This window comes from Equus quagga, chromosome 20 (assembly GCF_021613505.1).
Source record: "Equus quagga isolate Etosha38 chromosome 20, UCLA_HA_Equagga_1.0, whole genome shotgun sequence".
NCBI lineage: Eukaryota > Metazoa > Chordata > Mammalia > Perissodactyla > Equidae > Equus > Equus quagga.
Genome location: NC_060286.1, coordinates 12482520 through 12509764, shown reverse-complemented (window position 1 = coordinate 12509764; position 27245 = coordinate 12482520). Strand labels below are relative to the sequence as shown.

The window sequence follows — 27245 nt, the reverse complement described above, 5'->3', positions numbered from 1 at the left end:
AGGGCAAATCTTCCTCAGCAAAACAACAACAACAACAACAACAAAATGGTACAAATCTGAATTGACCACATCTCCAGAAGATAATGACCTAATCTAGGCTGAAAGTAGCCAGAAGTGGGGGGACCAAGAAATGACACTGAAATCAGAACTTTCTCAAGTGTACTATGACGTTCAAAACATAAGTTGTGACAAACTATGGCAGAGAACACAAACTATCTTAGCCTAAATTGTTTTAACACCAGCTCATTCAGAACCACATGTTCTAAGATAAGACCACTCACAAATTGATTTAATAGTAACTCTATATAGACTCATATGTTCCAAAGATAAGACCACTGACTGTTCCAGCAACTTGCTTAGATTACACACTCTGATTGAGTCCTACCCGGGTCTCCCTTACCTAAGATTGGCTAGTGACTAACTCTAGCACATTCAATATCCTATATATAGCCTTCCGTAACTTGCCCCTTTTCAGACACTACTGAGAGTCTGTCAAGGTGGTGCCCTTCCTTTCTGAAAATTTAATACCCACTCAAAAAAAAAAAAAAAAGAAATAATCAACATGTCTCATGTTTCTCTAGTGGTCTTTGTATCAGGGTTTTGATACTTCTGTTCCTCAGTGACACACATCTACTGAAATTATTTCTCAACACCACTTTCATGACTTTCTCCTCTTTAACTTTACTTAGAACTGTCTCCCAGTCTGCCAGTCCATGGTCATTTACTTTCATTGTTTAAATACTGTACCAAAGGCTCAAGACTCACCTCCCTTAAGAAAGCTACCATTAAAACTTTTATCCCATATACCTGTATTCTTCTAGAACTTTGTATATATCTAATATTAATAAACTATCAGTTTGTTATCTAATTTTTATATGTGCATATTTCTTTAAAACTTTTTTAAATTTTAAAATAATTATATATTCACAGAAAGTTGTAAAAATAGTATAGAGAGGTCCCCTGTACTCTTCACCCAGTTTGCTATGTAGTAACATTTTATATAACTATTGTATAATATTAAAACCAGGAAACTGACATTGGTATAATGTATATGTATAATTCTTTGCCATTTTACCATGCCTCAATCAAGACACAGAACTATTTCATCACCACAAAGATACCCCTCATGCCAACCCTTTACAGTCACACTTTCCATTCCCTCCATCCCGAACCCATGGCAATCACTAATATGTTTTCTGTCTTTATAATTTTGTCATTTCAAGAATGTTACAGAAAAATGGAATCATACAATATGTGACCTTTTGAGATTTCTTTTTTCCCACTTAGCATAATCCCATTGAGATCTATCTAGGTTGTTGCACGCAGCAATAGTTTATGGCTTTTTATTGCTGTTTCGAGTTTTTGGCTATTACAAATAAAGTAGACCATTTATATTTAATGTAATTATTGTATGTTAGGGCTTACACTTGCCATTTTATTTTTTGTTTTTGGTTCATTCTCTCTCTCTCTTTTTTTTTTTGTGCCTTCCTGTGGATTATCGGAACATCTTTTAGAATTCCATTTTGACTCACCTATAGTGTTTCGGAGTGTATCTCTTGTAGGTTTTTTTTTAGTGGTTACAAATAAACATGAGTTCTCATCACAGGATTGTCTACTTTAATGGTGAAAAATGGTAAACAAATTAAATATCTAATAACAGGGAATTGATTAAATTAATTATGAGACATCCATAATACAACTGTCACACAGCCATCAAAGACAGATTATAGAACTACATTACTGCCATTGAAAGATATTTGTGATATGCTAGTTAAGCGAAAAGAAGGCAGATAATAAAACAGTATTTATAGAACTGTCTCATTTTTGTAAATAAATATATATTTATATAGGCACAGAAATAAGTCTGGAAGAGTATATATCAAAATGTTAGCAGTGGTTTCCTTCTCTTTTTGCATTCTTCTAGAATGTTAGCTTCGTAAAGATAGGGATTGCTGTCTTTTTGTATTTACTACTGTAGTCCTGACAACTAAAATAGTACTTGGCACATAGCAGGAACTCAATATATACTAGGTAAATGAATGAATGCTTATTTGTATTTTCTAGTTTTCCTGTAAGTAAACTGTTACTACAATCTAATCTCTTTATGTTAAAAATAGTGTATACCCAAAAGAATTTCATGTGGGGTCTTGAAGAGATATTTGTACACCCATATTCATAGTAGCATTATTCATGATAGCCAAAAGGTGGAAGCAACCCAAGTGCCCACTGATGGCTGGATGGATAAACAAACTGTGCTATATACATAGAGTGGAACATTATTCAGCCTTAAAAAGGAAGGAAATTCTGACACATACTACAACATGGATGAAACTTGAGGACATTTTGCTAAGTGAAATAAGCCAGACACAAAAGGACAAATTCTGTATGATTCCACTTAAATGAGGTAGCTAGAGTAATCAAATTCACAGAAACAGAAAGTAGAATGGTGGTTGCCAGGGGCTGGGTGAGGGGGAAATGGGGAGCTGTTATTTAATAAGTAAAGAATTTCAGTTTTGCAAGATGAAAACAGTTCTGGAGATTGGTTGTACAGCAATGTGAATGTACTTGATACTAATGAACTGTACACTTAAAAATGGTTAAGATGGTAAATTTTATGTTATGTGTATTTTACTATAAAAATGAAAAAAAATTTTTAAATGTCACTGACGACTGGCAAAAACAGTTTCAGGGAATAGTGATGCCTCTATAAAAAGAGGCAAGTCAGGAAGGAAGTATTCCATTCTTCATGGTAGGAAGGGAAAGATGGTGAGTGAGATTAGGTAATGGTGGAACATCAGGTGGAAATATCCCAAGGAAGTTGAAAATGAAGCCCTGAACTTACAAAAGAGGTCAGGATTGGGGCTATAGATATGGGAAATCACCTGCATATATTTGACATGAGAGAAAAACTCTAAGGGAGAATTTAGAGGGAATGGAGGAGGACAGCAGAGAACAGAATCTTGGGGGAATACTCCATTTAGGGAATGGGAGAAAGATAATGAACAATGAAAGGGAATAAAGAAGTAGTAGCCACAGCATCAAGAGAGAACAGAGTCACAGAACACAAGGAAAGAGACAGTTTCAAAGTGTTGGGCAAGGAGTGTCACTGATGTCAAATGGTATAGATAAGTTAAGGAGAATGAGTATCAGAGCAGGACTTGGAGATTAGGAGGTTATTAGTGTACAGGAAAGCAGTTTCTGTAGTAACGGGGCACTAATCAGATTTGGGAATTTTATGAGAAAGTGGACAGTGAGGAAGGAAGGGCAGTGGGTGCAGACCTCTCTTTCAACAAATTTAGTAGTGAATAGGAGGGGAACAGTGCAGTAGCTCAAGGAGCAACAAGGTGTTAAATATTTGGATGTAGAAGGGAGACAAACCACTAGAGAGAAAACAATGAAAGACAGAAGACATGAGAAATCATTTAGAAGCCAAAGTTTTAAAGGTGAGAAAGAATGGGTTTAAAGGTAGAAGGAGAAGAATTGTTCTTATAAAGGAGAATTACTTTTTCCTTTTAGATTGGAAGAAAGGAAGATAGCTACAAGAATGGAGAAAATTTTGAGGTAAAGAGAAAGGAAGATGAGGGAGTCCCCATCCAGTTCAGTTTGGCAAATATGTTCTTAGCTTCATTTTTTCTATAAAGGTGGTGAGGTCATCTGCCAAGAGTGACAGAGTAGGGCTGTTACTGAGGTTTAAAGAATGTATAGAATGTATGAATGATCTACCCACTGAAGGAATGTGCTAGGAAATCAACAAGACAGTTACATCAGAATTATTGAGCAACTCTAAGTGCCAGGTTGACATTAAATGGCAGAAATATGTAGTGGGCCAGGTAATCACAGTTCCACGAGTTTTTTCAGTTATGTTTTTCTGGTTGGGAGCAAAAATGGAGAGAGTGGAGGATGGAGTCATTCCATCTGGATATTAGCATAGCAAGCAAAGGAAGAGAGTAAACGAGTGAACCTATCTGAAGTGTTAGTGAGGGCAACTTTAAAGTGGTGAGCCATGGTCTTTAATCTGGACAAGAAGTTTAGTATAGCTAGAAGACATGGACTATCTAACCTGACAGATTTCAGAGATTGCCACTGAAAAGCTGGAGAAATGAAATTTAAGGAAGAGATTGCCATTGAAAAGCTGGAGAAATGAAACTTAAGGAAGCTTTAGTCAGAAGCATAGTGGCAGAGTGGAAAAAAGTCATAATGGCCAAAAGACTTAGGCGTAAAACCAGGCTTCACTACTTATGCAAAATACATGATGTTGGGCAAGTTGCTTTGTTTTTGAGTTTCAATTTTCTCTCACATAAAATGAAGGATAATTATACTAACCTCATGGTGTTGCTTTAATCATAAAACATATAGCAGTACTGGTCATAGGTCATAGTAGGCACTCAACTTCCTACTCCTTCTCATATTAACAGGGACAAAGACTTTAAAGACACTAGTTTTATAACAGCAGCTGCTTGTGGAAGGCCCCAAAGAATATTATATGGAGATTTTAGACAGACTTTATATTTCTAAAGTTCAAACTTGTTTTTACAGGCCTCTGTTACTGACAATGGCCAAGAAAATTTCAAAAGATGGAATAGAATAAGCAAAGGCATAGTGGAGATACATATACTTCATTCTCTGTGTGTGTATGTGTATACGAGAGGGAAAATATGAGTGAATGAATATGAGTTATGGAATATGGCTGAAGGTGACTGAAATAGCACCCTCAAAACTAAAAGACCTAGCATCTACTGAAGAAATAATTACTGCTAATATTTTGGGTAACTAGATAACAAATATACAATCTTGACTTCTGAAGATAATGGCAGCTGGTTGACTGATGTCCAGTCTAAAGACCTGAAGGTCACCATCTAAAGTTTCAAGGGAATCAGAATGTATTTTATGAATAAAGATATGTCACCAAGAGTCAAAACAGAAAATAAAACTGGGAAATATAAAGGTTGGGGAAAGGAGAACAAGATACAGCTGCCTCCTAAGTGTAAAATTGCATCTCCTAACTTCTATTTATACTCATTTCCAGGTGACTTTCTCTAGTCTCATGATTTTAAATATTATCTATATGCTGATAACATCCAAATGTATGCCTTTGATTCTAATCTTTCTCCTAAGCTCCAGGCTAATACATTCAATTACCTACTCAATATTTCCACTAGAATTTCTAATAAGTATGTCAAACTTAACACGTCCAAAATGGAATCCCTGATTTCTACTGCCTAATGTTTCTCATCTGGGTAAATGATAACTATCCTTAGAATTGCTCAGGCCAAAACCTTGAAATTCATCTTGACCCTTCACTTTCTCTTATATTCTACCATGAATTCACTAGCAAATCCTGCTGGCTTTATCTTCAAAATATATCCTGCGTCTGTTTACTTCTCATCATCTCCACCGCTGCGACTCCGGTCCAAATCTCTCACTAGAGTATTGCATATCCTCCTAACTAGCCTCTCTGCTTTTTCCCTTTTCCCTCCAATATGCCATGGCATATAGAAGCCAGAGTAAACATTTAAAAATTTAACACATGTTCTGTTCCACATTGTATTTCCCTTCCTCAAAACTGGCCACTTAGAATAAAATGATCTTGCTTTTGTTACCTCTCCCACCTCATCTCCTTTTACTTTGCTCCTCTCTCTCTACTTCAGCCAGAATGACCTCCTTGCTATTCCTCAAACATGACAAGCATGCACCCCATCTCAGGGCTTTTGTTTGTTGTTCCCTTTGCTTGGAACACAATTCCCTTTACATGGCATACAACCTCAATGTCTTCAGATTTCCACTGTAATTTGACCTCATCAGTGAGGCCTGATTACCCTATATGAAAAACAAGACTCTATCAGTCAGCTCTGGACAGGAAAACCAAAATCTTCTAGGTATTTCAACAGGGATTGGGTCGGGTGAGAGAAGGCAGGATTTAATACAGGGAATTGGTTACAAATGTGTGTTGGAAGAGTTGGAGAAACAAAAAGAGAAAAGTGTGTTACCAAAGATCAGTAACTGCAGGAAGTCACTGTTGATGCCAAAGCTATTGGTGGACAGTGATGTTACCAAGTGTTGAGGAAGCCTGTACTTCTGCTACCTTCTTTCCACTTTCTATTATCATGTTAATGCATCCCAAGGGCAAAAACTAAACCAACGGGACCACAGCTGAAAAGAGAGCCTGGGAAATCACGTTTTCAGGCTTCCGGCCTTACTGTACAGGGGAGAGTATAAAAGGGCTGATATGGGATAAGTTTCAACAGGTAATATCTGGCATATACCTCTTCTACTGCCACTCTGTATCATCTTACCGTTCTTTTTCTTCTCCATACCACTAACCACTATTTGTTTGTTTACTGACTATCCCCACCATTAGAATATAAATTCTGTAAGAACAGGGAATTTGTCTGTCTTTCTGCTATATCTCCAGTAGCCAGAACAGTGCCTGATATCAGTATGGTAGCACACTAAGAGAGGAGGAATGGTGGGAGGGGCCTGACCCTGTGGAGAGGAGTATTTTAACACTGACATTGTTTAGAATTGCCAGTGCACAGTAATAATAAAAAGAAGAATGTCTTACGGTCAGTTTTATTATTGTTTTCTAATTTTCTACAGATAATGCATCCTCTTATGTGAGGGTAATGGATTAACAAAACCCTTTCTCTATCTCTAAGGACAAATCTGGCCTTGGGTTAACTTTCTAGCTCTGTTCCTCTGGAAATGTGATAAAGACGAAATGTCACCTTGTTGCTAGGCAACATTTCTTATGGTAAAAATGATCTCTGATTGGGAACCTGTATATGGATGGACTAGAAGGAACTATAAATGAATGATAAACACCTAGCGGGAAGCCACACTTTTGGGCTTCCTAAATGTGGTGACACTTGTAACTGGGCATTTTTGTTGTGGGGACCCTGGAAGCTGCCTAAGACTGTTTTGAGAAATATTGATTCCTATGTAGCACATGGACCTTCTAAGTTGGTGGCTCCTATACTCTCCTAATATAATTCTTGTTTCCTTGCACCTGAGTATCACCTGAAGAACAAAGAGAACCGGTAGCTATTGGACGGCTGTGTAGACTGCTTAGAGGACTAGTCCCACAGAAGAAGAAAGCCTGATGTTGCCCTGCTGGATGAATTCTGTTCAATGCCTTTCTAAGCAAACTGTTTCAGGTATAGTGTATTCACATTTTGTAAGTCTGATGTTTAGTTAAGAGAACCCCTGGCGGGCATTCCACTATGTAGTAGATGCTCAATAAATATTTATCGAACAAATGCATGAGGTTGGAAACACATGCCCACAATTATGTAATTACTGGATGGTATTAGCTAAATCATAACATGCATAGTTTGTGGAAATCAATAAATGTCTCCACTGGCTATTCTGTGTTATAGTTCATAATTGTACCTCCCCAATTTTGAAATAATTCCCTCATCCTGAAGAAGCTCATGTAGTCACAAAATATTGCACAGGTTTTAGGTTTTAAATATCGTCTATATAGACATCTTGTATGGCATTCTTTGGATTGCCCAAGGCCACTGTTCTGTTTACCAATATACCATGATGGATTCAAGAAGGGGATATATGCGAAGCCATATATATCAGGGATAATCAGAACTAATACTTAAGGAGAGCTTGTGCTGTGACTGACTAAATTATAGACTTGACACATTAATAGAGGAATGTAATTTCTTTTGGCCTCTCTGAAAATAAATGATTTTTTTTCCTATTATTTTCTGGCTATCTGGGAATCTCAAGCCCTCAGAAGAAACACTATGCTTTATTTATCTCTTTTATCCTAGGTTCCAGTATAGCATCTGGCAAAGAGGTACCCAATAAACATTTGTTTAAACTATATGGTCCGAGAGAGTCATAACAACAGCTAACTTTGGACAAGAGTAGGGGAGGAATGTCAAGCTTACATTGACTAAGAGATTATAGAATTCAGAAGCATTATTCTCTTGGAAAACTATGGTAAGTATAGCAGACCAGAGAAAGTAGGGGAAGGGAGTCATATAGAATCTACCATAACCTCTCTAAGAATAATCAAGTGTACAGGGGCAGGGAAGTAGGACTACAAATTTTTCCTTAGATTCCATGATGTAAGTACCATTTCTGTTCTTATCCCATCACTTTTCCACCACCACTAGTAAGTAGTGTTAGTAAAGAGTGTAAAAGACAGCTTTAAAAAAAACACTACCAAGGTACTCTGGGGGATAACTGAGAATATTTGTCCAGTTCTACAAAAGCATGAGGAATAATACAAGAAATATAGCTTAAACAATATTGCCTAATAACTAGTTATTTATGAATTTGCTCATTCTCTTTAGCTTTCCCAAACTTCACGAACTCTCACAGATGCACAAAGCATATAAATAAATCACAAATAAGAGTAGCTCACGAAGTCAACCAGTTTAACAGAAATTTCTTTCTGATGCTAAACATAGTGTCAGTTGGTCCTAGAGATATTAAAATCTTCACTATGTAGATCAATTGAAAAGAATGTTTGTTTTGAGTCAATCAGTAGTTTTAGGGAATGACTAGAGCACCTACACAGGGAAGTAAGCAAATCTAGAATATTGATTTATCTATCCATTAGCAAAACAAAATATTCCATTCTTTTCTTTTGCCCTTTCTAAAAGAACTATAACGGTAATTAAGAGAGGCCCTTGAAAATGTTCATTTCCAAGACCTTAAGAAATTAAAAATAATGGTAACAAATGGCTTATTTTCAGGACAAAATTAAAGATTAAAAAAGAAAAAAACGAAATCCTGTTCATAATTTTTTAAATATTAAGGGTCTAAAAAAATTATTTAAAAAAATCTCAATAGTTTCTGATTCTGCTCTTAGGCTTTGAATTTCCAGCAGATTCACTTTTCAATATTCCCAGTTTGACTTTTGAGCCTCCAATTGAAGTTTTGTATAACCTAAGCAAAACGAGGAACTGGAGTTTTTCAAGAGTTCTCAGAAAAAGACGGACCAAATTCCCCTTCTTAAACCAAGGCTGAAATGATATTCTGACACATTCTGAATAGCATGCCACTTAGAGATGCTATCTTTAGAAAAACAAACAAACAAACCTGATTTTCAAATCCTTCCTGGTGATTAAAGATCACAAAGAACTTGTAGCAAGAAGAAGTTAGGATTAGCCATGGTGTCCTGATTCATTGAATTACCTCCCACACTTAGGTGGCCCATCATCTTAGCAGCAGAGTGGGTACAATTCATTGTCCTGATACACTAAGTACTGAGTTTGCACAGTTGAATACCTATAGCTAACAGTCAACGTTCTTTGTTTGTATGTACCAAGCGTGTGGAAGGGCCATTAGTTGTAGTAGTTCCTTCTAATAAATGGAAGGGAATATTTCTTAATATATAATTTCTAGTTCTTCCTTCTTTTCATCTTCTGCACTTGGACTATGCTGAGGCCAATTTATTATTTCCCTGTTACAGGAATGTGGTAAGACATATAACCCACAATGTTCTGTTTACAACACAGAACAGATGTCAGATGTCAGAAATACTTTTATCTGAAACTCTTTCCTCACCCCCCTTTTTTTTTACCTCATTCCCTGTTGACATGACTGCAACCACTGGGAACTTATTAACTTCAACCTCTGTGACACCTACAGTGGCCAGAAGACCAATCTCTGATGGGCCCATGTGGGTTCCTTTGGCCAAAACGCATTCTCCTCTTTTAATGTCATGGCCGATAGGTCTGAAAGTCAAAGCAGAACCATAAACAATAAGACTAAGAATAATATTTTCTCAACTCAGAGGGAAAATTTAGTGTCAGAGAAGGACGACACTCAAGGGGGGAAAAAAGTCACAAGATGACGTAGAAGCGAAATAATAAAATGAAGAGATTCTAAAAACTCCATGCTTTTTTAATTAAAAAGTTTAAATCACATAACAGAAGACAGAAATAAGATTTGTATGTATTACTGCTAAAAAGGAATATGTTACTTCATATTTGAAAATTATTTTACAAATTGCTTTGTACTACATTACAGTCAAAAACACCAGTTGCAAACTTTGTTTGATTTAAGGCAAGAATTTACATGAAAATATCTAGAGCATTAACGATAAGAGGTCCGTAGCTTGTTAGCTTTGTGGTGAAGAGAATAATGCTGCTGAGGTTCCAGCTGTGGACATAGTTTTCATCTGGACCTCTTAGCTGGTCCAGTTCTGTGGCTACACAGGTTCATTCACTCGGCCTGCTGTCACAGGGAGAGGAGAAGTGTAGCATTGTCACAAGGAAATGTTAACAAATTAGTATTAATGGAGTCAGAGCAAACATATTCCATTGTAAGAAAAATAATTTAAAGTACATGCATTACTTATGGTAGGACAGCAGTCTCATCTTGTATATAAAGAGGAGCAGATTATTCCATCATTATTGGTAGTGAGTAGAGGAGGGGCTGTCAGCTAATTGTGTAAATATCCAGTTTTGGAATTATCTGTGTTAATACCAAATTCTGGATTATCTAGGAGTAGAATTAGCTATGGATTATGTAGGCTCATGACTTTACCTCCTTCTCATGTTGCTTTTGACTATCTATTTTGCCTTTACCATCTTCGTGAAAAAGTAATCAGGGCAGACATGGGATGTAGAATTCAGAAAAATTCATTTTGCTGCTTGTTAAAAGCCCTGAAAGCTAATGGCTAATTGACTAATGATTGAGCTGTGGATTTATAATAGCCATGCTTTCCTGAGTTTATGATCATGGAGAAGCAAAAGCTGGCTATACATTCTATATGTTATGAACTTACCTGATATCTTGGCCTGGCCGAGCTTGCACCAGAATTCGTACTTCAAGTTCCTCAGTGCCCTGTGATAAGAATAAGTCACGTAATTTCAAAAAGAACAATCTAACAGAATTTCTGATCAACAGAATTTAGCTACTCAAATGCTTTTACATTCAGAATATATACAAATGTAGAGAAAAATAAAGCTATCTGCTAAACCCTTTGAACACAATGAATTTCTTGAAAAACTAGGTTAGATGCCAAGGAATAAATAAATAAATAAAACATTTTCAAGCATTTAAAAAATGTACCAATTCAAATATTGAATCCTACTTGGTAAGTAGTATTTTCAAGGAAAAACAAAATATATATACATATGTGGCTATCCTAATAGACACAGTGAATTTGCATGGAGATAACCCATCTCTTCTGTTCCCACGAATCATGGGTACAACACTACACTAAAGTTCCCAAATATCTGCAGAAATTTCAGGGAAGGACTTATAGTTTGCCTGGCAGTAGGTTTCTGTAAATTAATGGTGATCATCAATTTTACATTTATGGGCTGTGAATAATATTGTGACACTGGAACTATGTCTTGTCATCTGGCAGAGTCTGTGGATGCATGTGTTCTGGATTTCAATACTCTGCTGGCTTCTCTGATGCCAGTAAATCTGCTGGACAGTTTTAACAGCAGGCAATGTGATCTGTATGCCAAGAGTTCAATTTTCTAAGCCTAACATGTTGGGAAAGTGATTAAAAAGAAAATCCCCAGATCAAGAAAAGTGGCTGTCTCTCAGCATGGCTGAATTTTACTCTATACTGAGCCCAGGAGAATATATATTTATTTTTAACTCTAGTTTTTAAAATATAAGATGTCTTAAACTTCTTCACAAAATGAGTAAGGTAGCCAGTTGTTAAAACCTCGGTTGAAACTATTTTTTTATTAGTGGCTCAACCTCTGGTTTCAATACTCATCACTAGTTTCAATGAGATGAAGGCCTCCTTAGACCAAAAAAGATCCCAGGTTCTTTATTTAAGGCAATAGAGGGGGAACTGACATCAATTTAATATCTCCAGGCTGTCATTTGGTGGCACAGATATTCCTGAATTATAGAAAACCAGAACTGGTTTAGTTGCTTAGTGTAATACTCAAGAACTGGCCCAAATGTTCTATGCTAAATTCTTCTCTATTAAATTCTCCTTCATATTTTATCAGAAGCTTGTCCTGATGAGCAAATTTCTCAGCCAGAAGGTATGTCAATAGTTAATATCTCTGCTCTTCTATCTTGAGGTAATTTTTTTACTCGTTTGCATGTGAAATTTCTCGGATCAAATGTGGTTCAAATTCTGCTATAATCACAGCGATGATCATAAAAATTTTCTCCTGTAACAAAAGATTTTCAAGCCTAAGGCAAATCCTTCTTTACTGGAGACCCATATATGCAAGATCTTAACATAACCAAAAAAAAACTGAGTTAATCTCATAAACATTGCAGAAAATGGGCATGACTTATAATATTGCCATAGAAATGGAGCAGTAAGACCTGGTAATGACGTACATCATCGGATTCCCTGATAAGTTCGGTATCTTCCACTTGTACTACTGCATCAGCACCGCAGGGGATGGGAGCACCTGTTGTAACTCGCATGACTTGTCCTGGCATTACTGTCTGAGTCGGCTGAAAATGCAAACATGTAAGAAAGAGTTGATTTACTTTGCTGCTGCAAAGGAAAAGCCTGCAGGAGATGGAATATTTTTAGAAACAAACCATAAAAGGAAAGTCTTACAGTCTTACTAATTTTGGGCCAATGTGATAAAAGTCACAAACAGGTGCACTTATACCAAAGAAACTTTAACTTGATTTAAGATAATGACTATTAGATGTCTTTCTTGTTACCCTGTTTTCCTTTTGAAGAACTGCCACTTACATTTGCCACTATTGTCTCTCACTCAAATAACGTGAATTTTCTTAATATATGTAAAGTGATTCAAGAATCTTTAAGAAAGAAAATGCCATGCAATATGATTTTATGAATGACAACATTATATCCCAGATTTTCATCATCTGAGCTTTCATATGGATGGTATGGGAGACTGACTACAGGATATGCCCTGCAAACTCCCCAGCATACGGAAAAGCAGATTTCTGAAAGATCCATCTCATAGGATTGGTCCGGCCTCAGAAGAGTCGGTTGTCATGGGTCATGATTTAGGTTGGAGTTGGGAAAATGAATGCTTCAGATTTCCCCCAAAAGAAAATTCTGAGATAATATTAATTCCCCAATAAAAAAGCTATCCTTCCAAAGATATCTGCTTCATAAGTATTTAAAATCTTGGGTCACAAGAATGTGAGCATACTTAAAACTACTGAACTGTACACTTAAAAATGGTTAAGATGCTACATTTTATGCTGTGTGTTTTTTACCACGTTTAAAAAAAATTTTAGGGAACAGTTAAGGAAAAATATTCCTCCATTAGATGAACAATCAAAGTAAAACTGGAAATTTATTTATTAGAAAAGGCTTAAAAAGCTTCTTTCCATAATATTATTGCTGCAAACAATACCACCAACAGCTATTATTTATTGAAGCCTCAATCTATGCTAGGTTCAGTGTTAAGTGCATTATTATATTCTAAAATATAAGCTCTACAAAGATAGGAATTTGTTTTATTTTCTGTTGGCCTCTCCAGATCACATCCCCATTCTCTATCCTGTGTTGTAGCCCAGAAGGCTGACCTCTATGGACTGTCGCAACCAGGTTCCATCACTCTGGCTTCTAATTAGATTCAGTCAATGAGAAGGACTAACAAGAGATCAGAGGGTGAGAGAGTGAGAAAAGTAGGGTTTTATTCCTCTTGCTCTTTCCCAGCTAGGCTGCAGTTTGGTGATGGCTATGTCATCTCTACCACTGAGGACTACAGCTCCTGTTGGGTGGCCCTCTCCCATAGCTATGAATCTCCCCAGGTCCAGGTATGACTCTCTGCCTTTGTCCCTTCAGATCTAGAGGTGGTAATGGAATCTCAGTGTTACTAGCACCTAGGTGCTTCACATTTCTTTGTTAATTTCCTTTAACCCTTTCTATATCTTAGATGTAGTCCCTGCATTAACCTTCTTTAATCATCCCTTTTCCAGACATATTTATTGCTTTATCATCCTAATGCCTAGAAAGTATCTGGCACAACGTTGGCAGTCAATAAATATTCCAGAATGAATGGATGAACATGCATGATCTCATTATCACAACAACTACATCAAGTATGCAATCCTTCTTGACTTACAACTCCAGTGTCCTCCCTGCTACTCTCCCACAGTCACTGGAGAAAGAGAGTCTTGGGATCAGATCTGGCACTGAACTATGTACCTTATATCCCCTTATTCTGTTATTAGAATAAAAGACATTCCAGCCTTATTCAGAATTGTTACACTACAATGTAATATTCTACCAAGATAATGCATAGGATTTAAAATGAACAATGTAGGGTTTAATACATTAAATTTTTAAAAAACCTTCAACCCCAGATATTACTACTTGTCTGAGACATCTCTTAATCCAATATATATGACCATTTTGCAGTGCAGTGATTTTTGATGAAAACAATTAAAGTTTTGAGTTGATATGTGTTTTTTTTTTTTTTGAGGAAGATTAGCCCTGAGCTGACATCTGCCACCAGTCCTCCTCTTTTTGCTGAAGAAGATTGGCCCTGAGATAACATCTGTGCCCATTTTTCTCTATTTTATATGTGGGACACCTGCCACAGTACGGCTTGATAAGCAGTGCCAGGTCCACGCCTGGGATCTGAACTGGCGAACCACAGGCCACTGAAGCAGAGTGTGTGAATTTAACTGCTACACTACCAGGGCTGGCCTCAATATATGTGTTTTTTTAGTAGAGGTGCTAATGCCAAAACTATCTTTGGAGCTTGTGGAACAAAGATATTTAATATAGGCCTAAAGAAGTATTTCTTTTGCTGAAAGTGCTTTTTTTTTTTTTTTTTGAGGAAGATTAACCCTGAGCTAACATCTGCTGCCAAGCCTCTTTTTTTTTGCTGAGGAAGACTGGCCCTGAGCTAACATCGGTGCCCATCTTCCTCTACTTTATATGTGGGAGGGTGCCCATCTTCCTCTACTTTATATGTGGGATGTCCGCTACAGCATGGATTGACAAGTGGTACATAGGTCTGTACCTAGGATCCGAACCGGCAAACCCAGGCCACCGAAGTGGAACGTGCGAATTTAACCGCTGCACTGCCAAGCTGGCCCCTGAAAGTGCCCTTTTGACCAAGGCAGAAAGTGAATCCCAAAGTGAGTTTCAGGGCAGTTGCCTCTTAAGCTGAAGTGTGTTAGCCTGGAGCCCTGCCTCAATTAGTTGGGTTCAATGTATCATATTCTGTAAACTTACTTTAAGTTTTACTGTAGTTCTACCAGTAATTTTCTCCACTCCTTGGCTTGAACCAACTAAGGAGGGTTTTTGTATGGTTATTAAATAAAAAATTTGGCTCCTTTCCAAGACCAGTAATTCTAAGTAGTAGGTGAAGGATTCCTACCAGCTCACTTATATTAAATCTAATGTAAAAGATATTATTGCATATATAAAGACATTTATATATCCGCTTAGAGGAGACATATAAACTGCAATTGAACTGAATCAACTGAAAAACTCTAACAATACATGAAGTACTTCTTTTAGATTGTTAAGACTAGTAACTAATTCTTTTTTATTTTTGTTGATATGCTTTACATATTTATATAAAGTAAAAACAGTTAAAATTTTGATTTTTCCTTAATGGAGGTATTGAGTTAGATGATTTGAGCTTTGTCCAATGATAGTACTTTATAATTACGTAGTATTTTCTTTCAAAGTGTTCAGGGCTAATCAATAGGACCAAACTATAAGTGATTTAAAGTCAAGTATTTTGGTACACCAAGAAACCAAAATCACTGTCTCAGTGTATGCAATGGCACCCTAATGCTTAAGGGTATTTACTTTCAATAAGTGAGCAGTTTGGCTCTTGTAAGATCTCTGAGATTACTATAAAGTCTGTATGATATATCAGTTATATGGTTATATAGATATTATATAGTATATCAATATATAGATATAGATACAGTTATATAGATGACAGACATCACGGATAATTTGAAGAAAAATTCCATTTTCTTGTATGCTTTCATTTTTTTCCCCATCAAACTTTTATAAGAACTTACAAGAAGTTGAAAACTTTTAAGTTTTATAACTTTTCTTATGCTCCTAGTTCTCTAGTACAGTTGGAAGTCTTAACTAGTAAATAAAGTTTAAGAAGTCCACAAGGTCCTTAACAATCTGCTACCTATTCCTATGTATACTAGGCTGTGACTACCATAAATTATTTGCAGTTCCCTAAGCATTCTATGCAATTTTTTATTTTAAAGATTGGCACCTGAGTTAACATCTGTTGCCAATCTTCTTCCTTTTTTTTCTTCTTCTCCCCAAAGCCCCCCAGAACATAGTTATATATTCTAGTTGAGAGTGGCTCTGGTTGTGCTATGTGGGACACTGCCTCAGCATGGCCGGACGAGTGGTGCCATGTCTGCTCCTGGGATCTGAACCAGCGAAACCCTGGACTGTGGCAACAGAGTGCGTGAACTTAACCACTCAGCCACGGGGCTGGCACCTCCATGCAATTTTTAAAACATCTTTGGGTCTTGACTTAAACTGTTCTCTCTGCCTGGAATGTCCCTTTCTCATTTCTGTCTTTGTAAAACTCTCTTAGCCCAGCTCCAGTGTCATCTCTCCAATCCTCCTAGGATGAAATGCTCAACCTCTCTATTATGCTCCACAGCACATGACTGAAGCACTAGTTCAAAATGTAACACATTGTATTATATCTAGTTGTTTATACTCTGTCTCCTCCACTAGATATAAACTCCTTAAGAGTGGTAGTCACATCTTAAGCTACTTCATATCCCTAAAACTTCCCATGTAGCGCCTGCTACACGCAGTAAGTATGTTTGATGAATGTTGGCCAGACTCGACGGAAGATCAAAGACATATTCCTTGAATAATTGATATTTTGTGGCTTTGTTATAAAAACAGATTCTTTAGATGTCCATTGTTGATGGAAATATGTACCAAGAAGTCAAATAAATTATGAGATCACAACGTAAGTCATTTATAAAAAAGGGTCCCAGGCCTAGCTGTTCTTTTTGTTAGGAAAGGAGTCATGGGGACTAAAACCAGCCTGTGTACAGTATGAACACGATCTAATCACTACAGTGCCAGGCTTAGCTTCAGAGATCTGTATACAGTATTCCTCATGGACGTAGAGATGGGGAGTGATTCGGGTCACTACCATTGGCACCATCCTTCTCTATATGCTTGCTCAACCCCTCTCTATTTTCAGGACATAAGGGAGTACCTGCTAAGCCAAGGAAGAAAATACATGGGACACAGCTTTTGCCCAAACTGCCATATATATATTTTTTTCTTTATTTCCTCCTTTATTTTTATATAATGCGAGTGCTTGACAGTAGTAGAGAAGAAAAGCGTCTTGGTCTTCCTCTAGTTCTATTTAATAAGATACGAGCTCTTTTACCCAACCTTCACAACTCATTGGATTAACGCATGTTCTCTATTTCCTCTTAAACATAATGATGCCCACAGCACAATTTAAGTTTGAAGGTGTTACACTCTTCTTTTGTACACCTGTAAACTACTGCTCTAAGATTCAGTTGAACTTGTCCCCAAACTTGTTTGTGCCAGTTTGTGGCAATAGTTGCTACTGAATTATGTAACTTAAAAAATATTACAAAACCCAATGATACATGAATGTGAAAAGAGTTATTTTTTCCTATAAAAATTAAGTTAAACCTTTGGAAAAACTTAATTAAAAATGCTGCTAAAAAAAACTGTTGTCAAATTAGGTGTGGGTGAAGCAACTGTAAAAAATTATAAAAATATAATAAAAATTTAGAAGGATTCTATTCTTAGATACTTTGCAAATATCCTTTCTTTCAGATGTGATTTATGTAAGGAAGACTAGACAGAAATTCAAATAGCAGGTACTTATTAAAAGAAAAGCCTTGGCTCTCCATCAAATTATTAACAAACAAACATTCAAGTTAAATTTATCTTTATTTTAAAAAGATAAAATAACTTCCCACTTTAACTTATTTCCAATTAAACAGCCAATTACCGGGTATCAAAGGCATTAAATTAAGAGGACTTCTACTGTACCTCCATTATGGCCCATTAGTGCTTAATTTCTTAATAGAAATATATGTATACCTGTTCCCTGACTAGCTTCCTAATGAGAAAAATTAATCTAAATGATTAGCTAGAAAGGTTAAATAACCTGCTTTTTCTAAATTTCCATTTTCAACACAAGTTGGGAAAAAGTCTGAGAAGACCACTCAGAAATTGAAGTTATATTCAGAACATTAATGTTTACACAGGAAGAAAGAGTCATCCAATAACAGGGCTAGAAAATGCTTGTGGGGCATGTCTGTGAGACATACCAACAACATCATGCCATATATTAACAGATGCAGATTCTTTCAGTTAAGAAATAATTCTTTTGGTTCTTTCTCATGGGAACCAAATTTTAATGTCTTTGATAACCTAATCCTTCTCTAAGATTTCCATTAAAATGATGGTAGAAGTTTAGAATTAGATCCTGAAAGTCCATGAAACTGAAATCTTTATGGCCTTTCAGGCCTATAAAGCTCACCTGTTCACCAGCTTGGGACTCCCCAATGATGAAACGATCTCCTGGGCCATCAGCAGCTGTGGGATGAACAGAACCAAGAACAAACATCAGAATGAATCTATAGCAAGGACTAAGAAGCTAGAGCCAGAATTCTCAAAACTGACTCAAGTGATCAGATAAGGCTTCAGGAAAGTGGAATACTTTTCTCATCTCCTAGACTAGACAATGGCTTTGTTACTAAAGGTTTGATCTTTGGTATCCACAACTCACAAAAAACAACAGAAGTGGCCCTAAGCGTGCTCCTTCTTGGTGTCACTGGAGATAGTCTTTCTGTTGCTCCTTAATTTCCACACTTGTACTTTTTAAATAGGAAGTTCTTTTAGCCTATCCTACTAAATAAATACCACCTTATCCTTGGGTATGTGTGTGTGATGTGTGTGTGCACACTTATGGAGATATATATGTACATATATATATATTTCCATATTTCTCTATTTTTCTATAAATTTTAACTATTTCACACTGTTTTCTTATTTATAATCCAGTATGATCTTCATAATTAACATAATGAAGTAGGAAGAACATATATTCTTTTCTTCATTTAACATTTGAAGGAAATGAGTTATATACAGGTAGAAAAGCTTAAGTACTTTGAACAAGTTCTGGTTAGTATAGAGAAAGGACTAAAATACAGTCTCTTAATTCCCAGTATAGTATTTTTTCTTTTTTAATAATCTGTCAAAATGCTATTTCTGAATTAGAATACATAGGCAGTGCTGCATCACATTTTCCATTGATTATTTCTTTTTAAATTGGAAGAAACACTTTCAGAATTGAGATGGAAAAAACTTCTTATCCAATTTTTTTTTCCCTACATACAGAAGAGTAACGGCTGGGTGTAAAAATACTCCTGGAGATAAATGTATTCAAAAGGGTTTTCTTCACATATGATGTGGATTTCAGACCAATACTTCTGGACAGGCAATGCCTATCTAATGAGTTTAATGATCACAACCATTACTTCCATGTCATCTGCATACAGTAAGGGTTTGGGGCACATACACGGAAAAGATAACACTTTATTTCTTTTTTTTTTTAAAGATTTTATTTTTCCTTTTTCTGCCAAAGCCCCCTGGTACATAGTTGTGTATTTTTAATTGTGAGTCCTTCTAGTTGTGGCTTGTGGGAGGCCGCCTCAGCATCGCTTGATGAGCTGTGCCATGTCCGTGCCCAGGATCTGAACCAGTGAAACCTTGGGCCGCTGAAGCGGAACACGTGAACTTAACCACTCGGCCACGAGCCGGCCCCAGATAACACTTTCTATATGAATATTTTAACTATATTTGCAATCATAGTGAAAAATAATAAATGATATTTTCCTTCTTTTAAAAAGGACCTACAAAATTCATTGTCTCTTTATGTGATTACAAAGTGGCATTTTTTCTAAAGGCCTATATACAATACTGTTTCTAATAAGTCACTTTATTTTTTTGCATAGATGGCTTTGGTTAACCTGATGTGGAGAGGGACAAAAAATAAACATTGGGTCTCTTCTATGTACTAGATGTTGTATCTTGTGCTTTATAGACATTATCTCAGGCAATAAACTCTTGGCTTTCTTGTGTTTTTGGAATCCTATCGTATTTTCAGTGTTCACTTGTAAAAACAAGAATAGTTTTCCTGCCATGCTATTCTTATTATGCTGCTTTCACGGGTTCTTTTTTATTTAATTTTTAAAAAATGAACAACTTAAAATAGACATATAAATCACTGCTTTGACAATTACCAACATTTCACCAATCTTGTTTCATCTATCCCACCACTTTATTTTTGCAGTATCTTAAAGCAAATCACGATTTTCTTACTGTAGAAAATTAAAAGTCAATCATCTGTCAGAGTTCTGCACTAACTGCACCGCAGATGTGAATAAACTTATTTTTAGTCATTTTTCTACTGGAAATATTACCAACTTGCCATCTCCTATAAGCAATCTAGACATTTTCTCTTTTTACTTCTTGCACAAAGGGAAATTAACATGGTTTTAGAGTAAAACAAAGCTGAATCTGAATCCTGGTTCTGCCTATTATTAGCCTCAGGACTTTCTGCAAATTACTAAACCTTTCTCTAACCTTCAGTCTTGCTGTTGATAAAAATGGGGATAATAATACTTTAAAAATAATACACTTTAAAACTTTTTATTTCTTTCATTCATTTACTAAATGTCTACTGAGTGTCTTCTACGACCGAAGTGTCATAATAGGTGCTGGGACAGAGTAAAGAGTAAAACCAGACATTGTTTCTATTCTAATGCAGTGCCAGTCTGTTGCAATGTTTTTCAAACTCTGGATCATAAATGGAGATGGGCAGTAAAATCATCCTGTAAATAATTTTTTAAATGAAAAAGAATAGAAGGTATATTTCATCATCCATGGTAAGGATGAATATTGTCTCATGAAACTTACTTTTGCTTATATATATGTGAGCATATGTATATTTATATGTATTGTGTATGTTGTATATGTTTGTATATATTATTGGCTTGTGATGTATAATGTATTTAACGTGTGTCTTCCTATGGGTGTGGCTAAAACAAAACTCTTAAAGCCAGTGATGTAGTGGAGGAGAAAGATATTAATCAAATAATCACAATAATGAATAATAAATTTAAGAAAATCACTTTTTTTCTTAAAGATTGGCACCTGAGCTAACATCTGTTGCCAATCTTCATTTTTTTTTTTTGTCTTCTTCTCCTCAAAGGCCCCCCATACATAGTTGTATATTCTAGTTGTAGGTCCTTCTGGTTCTGCCATGTGGGACGCTGCCTCAGCATGGCCTGACAAGTGGTGCCATGGCCGCGCCCAGGATCTGAACCAGCGAAACCCTGGGCTGCCGAAGCAGAGCGCACAAACTTAACTACTTGGTCACGGGGCTGGCCCCAACAAAACGATTCTTAAAGGAAAGGTAGGGGGCTGGCCCCGTGGCCGAGTGGTTAAGTTTGTGCGCTCTGCTTCAGTGGCCCAGGGTTTCGCCAGTTTGAATCCTGGGCGTGGACATGGCACCACTCATCAGGCCATGCTGAGGTGGCATCCCACATGCCCCAACTAGAAGGACCCACAACTAAAAATACACAACTATGTACTGGGGGAGGGGGGACTTTGGGGAGAAAAAGGAAAAAAAAATCTTAAAAAAAAAAAGGAAAGGTACATGGTTTTGTAAAGAGAGAGGTAAAAGAAAAGCTGCCATTTTCAATATGAATTCTACAAGCTTAGGTGGGAGCAGGTGGAAGTGGAGGTATGGTGGCATACAAACCTAAAGCTTGGAAAGAAATAAACTAAGCCACAGTATACTGTTAGAAAAGATGGATTGATTCCAAAGATGTCTGTAAAGGCTTAGAATCTTTTCCCCCTCCTAATTCAGATGTTTCTGTTAATAAGTTGTCTGTTTTCTAATTGTAGAATTTAATTTGAAGGAAGTGATAAAAGCAATATAAACCAAATCCTAACAGCAAATGCATTATAGAAGTAATTCATCATGCTTAATGCTAGACCCTAAAGCTGTTCCCACTTCCACCCTCTTTTTTTAATGTCCAGAAAACACTTCTGGTCTTGTTCACCTGTTTATTTGAAGACTTCTGATTACATCATTTTATATAAAATTGATACTATTAGATAACTATTCACTGGGGCAACATATAGAAAATGATCTTCCCCAAGCCATTTGCCATAAAATTATCTCTCATTTTCATTTTCCAGCTATATGTGAACATTCTTTAAGCCTCCTGAAACACTTTACAGCTATTCATTTATTTTTAATAATAAAGAGTCTCGTCATTTCCATGTTAGGGCTGAATAAACTGAGGCTATAGAGATGGCATAACTTTTAGAGGAAATATCTTTGACAGAGAAATAAGGCAGAGGGATTAAGAATTTATTTACTCTGACCACTCAACAACAAAAAAACCAAACAATCTAATTAAAAAAGGGGCAAAGGATCTGAACAGACATTCTTCCAAAGAAGATCTATAGATAGCTAATAAGCACATGAAAAGATGTTCAACATCACTAATTATTAGGGAAATGCAAATCAAAACTATAATCAGATATCACCTCCCACCCCTCAGAATGGCTATTATTAAAAAGTCAAGAAATAATAAGTGTTGGAAAGGATGTGGAGAAAAGGGAACTCTCATACACTCACGGTGGGAATGCAAACTGGTGCAGCCCCTAAGGAAAACAGTATGCAGATTCCTCAAAAAATTAAGAATAGAACTACCATATGATCCAGCCATTCCACTTCTGGGTATTTATGCAAAGAACATCAAAGCATGAATGTGAAAAGATATTTGCACCCTTATGTTCACTGCAGCATTATTCATAATAGCCAAGACTTGGAAACAACCTAAATGCCCATCAATGGATGAATGGATAAAGAAGATGCGGTATACATACACAGTGGAATACTACTCAGCCATAAAAAAGATGAAATCTTGCCATTTGTGACAACATGGATGGACCTTGAGGGTATTATGCTAAGTGAAATAAGTTAGACAAATGCCATATGATTTCACTCATAAGTGGAAGATAAAAACAACAACCACCACCACCAAACATATAGATATATAGATTACATTGGTGGGTACCAGAGTCCCCGGGAAGGGGGTAAGAAGAGGACAAAAGAGGTAAAAGGGAATATGTGTATGGTAATGGACGGTAATTAGTCTTTGAGCGGTGAACATGATGTAGTCTACACAGAAATTGAAATACAATGATGTACACCTGAAATTTATATAATATTATAAACCAATATTACCTCAATAAAAAAAAAAGAAAAAAAAAAAAAGAATTTGTTTACTCTGATTATGGAACCAAACTAAGATGGGATGATAGGCAACAAAGTAATAACATTTATGTGTATACTAAAACTAAGATTATAGGAAGAGATGGCGTGGGGGTAAGCAAAGGTGACAAGACTAACACAACAGGACTAATACTTGCTGCTATTATACTGAGGGATTAAATCAGGTGAGTTGTTTGGAAATTTAAATCTGCTGCCTTTTCTTATGGAAAGCAGGGAGGTAACACTAGGACAGATGAATGAGAGACATTTTATATTCTTTACTATCATCTTCCATGAGAAAAACACCCATTTATTGTTAGTACTGGTAAAAGAAATGTTCTTTCCTTAAATACAGTACTTTAAGCTTTTGAGAATTAACTAAAATTAATTATTCCAAACTATCTCCCTGCTCACATGAGTAATACTCCCAAGTCATAATACCATCTTCTTCATCCAAAGTGTCCTCTACAACATGGATGGACCTTGAGGGTATTATGCGAAGTGAAATAAGTCAGAGGGAGAAAGTCAAATACAGTATGATCTCACTCATAAGTGGAAGATAAAAACAACGACAAACAAACACATAGCAACGGAGATTGGATTGGTGGTTATCACAGGGGAAGGGGGAAGGCGGGAGGGCAAAAGGGGTAAATAGGCTCACATGTGAGGTGATGAGCTGTAATTAGTTTTTGGGTGGTGAACATGATGTAATCTACACAGAATCTGCAATATATTACGATGTACATCTGAAAGCTATATAATGTTATAATCCAATGTTACTGCAATAAAATAAAAAAAAAGATAAATAGAACTGATAAAGAGAGCAGTAGATGCCTTATTGTTTATCCGGATTGTTTTACTAAAGAGTATAGTTGCAAACACTCTTTGACAGTGCATTTGCAATGATGTGGATGGGCATCTATTTATGAATTCAACTGCTGATCTTCATTAACCTGAGAAGAAGATACTAAAGCCAATGCTATGACAAAAACAAACAAAGTGTCCTCTAGTGGAAGGCAATAGCCTGTCAAATGAGTTGGAGAACCAGCAGTGGCCAAAAAGTATTTAAATGGACAAAATAGAAACCCTAGAACTTGACTTTCATGAAAGAAGAAGAACTAGCTCTAAATCAAAAAGGTTATACTGAATTTTAGTATTCTGAATTTTAGTATGCACTTTAACCAACTAGAAGGAAGTATAACAAAAAGTTAATAGTGGCTAGGCAGTGAGATAACGGGCAATTTTACAACGCTCTTTTTGATAGTCTGTATTTCCTGTAACCATATATTTCAATCAGAATGTAAAAAACTAAAAAGCTTTAAAATTTACTTTATCCAAATGGCACGGATTTCTCTTAGTATATCCTTGCGAAATTGTTTGTTACACATGGTTCTCAAAATAATTACTGTCTTGTTTATAATTTTCCCTTTTCTAAATGATCCAAAAACAGGTTCTGAAGGGATAAGCCTTTCAAACTGAACATTTTTAAGAAAGCCGAACTTGAAATTCTGAGGTATTTTTGCCTTTATTAACATCTAAGAAGAAACTGTGAGACAATAAGCACCCACATCTCTATAGGAGGGTGTGAATGCATCAAGATGATGATTAGCTAACAGTGTGAAGGGAAAAACAACTCTTCAAAAATATAAAGAATAAAAACATTGTATTGATTCTAATCGGTAATAATGCTACTTTCATTTTCTTTTCCATGTTTTTATCTTTCGAATACACTCCCTCCTGAATGCAGTTTTAGGTTTATTAGATTATAGGTCTTCCTATTACTTACATCATCATCACTTGATTCTTGCCTTCTTTACACTCTATTGTTTCTTTTTTTTTTTTTAAGCTGCTCCTATTTTTTATTTCCTTAGTCATGTTTTTTGATCATGTCTTGATTTTTCAACCCACATACCTTAAAGCCAAGTGATCTTCCAACTGGTTTGGGGTTTTAGCCCACATGTTTCTGAAGGATACTGGTTAACGCTTAGTGATCCAGAGCAAGTTAGCAACCTAGAGGGTTAGCAATCCTCACAGGTACCAATGGTTATTACTGGAAGGCCTAAGGCAGAGGCAGAGGAGAAGAAAAAAGAGGGAGCGGGGAGAAAGGAATGGGAGTAAAGGAAGATGGGGGTGGAGAGAAGAAGGTACACGAAGCACAGTGGTAGAGAGCCACAATAATAGCCTCAAGGACACTCTTTACCAAAACACTGCCTGGGGGGGATATTATAGCATAGAAAAGACTAAGACCAATGCCTCTTTGATCACTGATGACTTTTGCTGCCTTAATTATGACATCAATATATATATACACATACAAAGACACACCCACTATTCCCACTTTGAGTTTTAACCATATCTGCATTGGTTATCTGTTATATGTTATGTATCTGTTAAATGTTCCTTATCTTAGAGAACTAGCAACACTTCACAGGAAAGAATGAATCAGCTGCATGGTAGATTATTTGTTGAACCTTTATACTGTGAGATGTCATTTTAGATTTTTCTGTGTGTGTGTGTGTGTGTGTGAAATCACCACCACTCCAAAACAAAAGAATAAATAAGATATTGAATAATAATTTTACATAAAAATTTCTTTGATAGAGTCTACAGTAGCAGAATGGCTCTTTTATGGCTCATGTAGGCTAATTGTTCTTTTTGGCAAATAGAAAAGCTAAGCGCAATAGTTTCTTTTTATTGAACTGCTGCTACCTCATGCAAAAATCACAGAACAACATTCTGTTTGAGAATAATTCTGCCTCAAATAATGTATTTTCTCACTTTCTTCTACTTCATATCACCAAGGATGTAAAAAATACTTTCTCGTCCCTTTGGTATTTCATCTGCTGTAGTTGTTTGACTCTAGAGGTAAGAATTTTTTTGTCATTTTATAGTAATCTTATATGGCTATTAATTATAAGTTCAAAACAGAATTTACATTTTAGAGGGGGAATAAGAAATAAGGAGAGCCAATGAGGCTATCAGAAGACTAAAGTAATTTTCTTTCTGGACAATATTCATTATAATAAGTACTATAGAAGGAATAAATTTGGTAGGAAAAAACCATAAGAGCCATCGGGCACTTGTTATTTATTTTTTCAGAAACACTCTAATTTAGTGAGATCGAGCTGAATGAGGTGCATCTAAGATAGTGTTCTTGAGAAAGAATACACTGGTAAGAATTAATCTCCCCACCATTTTGTTAACATAGAATATGAGAATAACAATTTAGATGAATGTTATCCTTTTTTCAGAGATAGTCTAGGTAAAAGTATTTGTAACAATAATAGTGATAATGATTTGCTCAAAGTCACATAGATAGAACTGGTACTAGAATCCAGATCACTCTTACTATGCTCAAAGCCAATAACCTTAACCATTTGCTATACTGCCTCCAACATAAAGAAATACTGCTAAGAGATGGTGCTGGAACATGGGGAGATTAATGAATGTACTTAATTACAAAAAAGAGGAAATTGTTTTATTTTATTTGTTTTTTTAGGAAGATTAGCCCTGAGCTAACATCTGCTGCCAATGCTCCTCTTTTTGCTGAAGAAGACTGGCCCTGAGGTAACATCCGGCCCCATCTTTCTCTACTTTATACATGGGATGCCTATCACAGCATGGCTTGCCAAGTGGTGCCATGTCCGCACCCGGGACCCAAACTGGCGAACCCTGGGCTGCTGAAGTGGAACGTGCCCACTTAACTGCTGTGCCACCAGGCCGGCCCCAAGAAATTGTTTTAATTGGCTAGATATAGTAAAACAACAACAACAACAACAAAAAATCCAACAAAAAGCCAAGTAAGAGACTCCACAAATGTCCATTAAAAAGGAACTGGCCTTCTTACGAGCTCTGATAAACTGGGAGATGTTTTTAGACATTTCTTCAATGATATTAGCCTTGACTTAATAATCAATAATAGTTCCTACACAATTCAGTTGTATTTTCATTTTGGGTTCTTAGATTGGACTTTAGGCAGGTAAATGC

At 36.2% G+C, this 27245-nt stretch overlaps 1 protein-coding gene across 4 annotated transcripts in view; it reads right to left on the bottom strand.

The window, feature by feature from the left end:
• Positions 1-27245, bottom strand: part of LOC124230929 (gephyrin) — a 575937-nt gene that overhangs the window by 65775 nt on the left and 482917 nt on the right. For 2 of the 4 annotated variants that reach the window (XM_046647482.1, XM_046647484.1), the window contains 4 exons: positions 18444-18499; positions 12280-12414; positions 10757-10815; positions 9548-9701 (listed from right to left, as the gene is read on the bottom strand). In XM_046647482.1, the coding sequence (XP_046503438.1) occupies positions 9548-9701; positions 10757-10815; positions 12280-12414; positions 18444-18499 (404 nt within the window). The remainder of the gene's footprint in view (positions 1-9547; positions 9702-10756; positions 10816-12279; positions 12415-18443; positions 18500-27245) is intronic. The other 2 variants (XM_046647483.1, XM_046647485.1) reach the window with 1 other exon arrangement.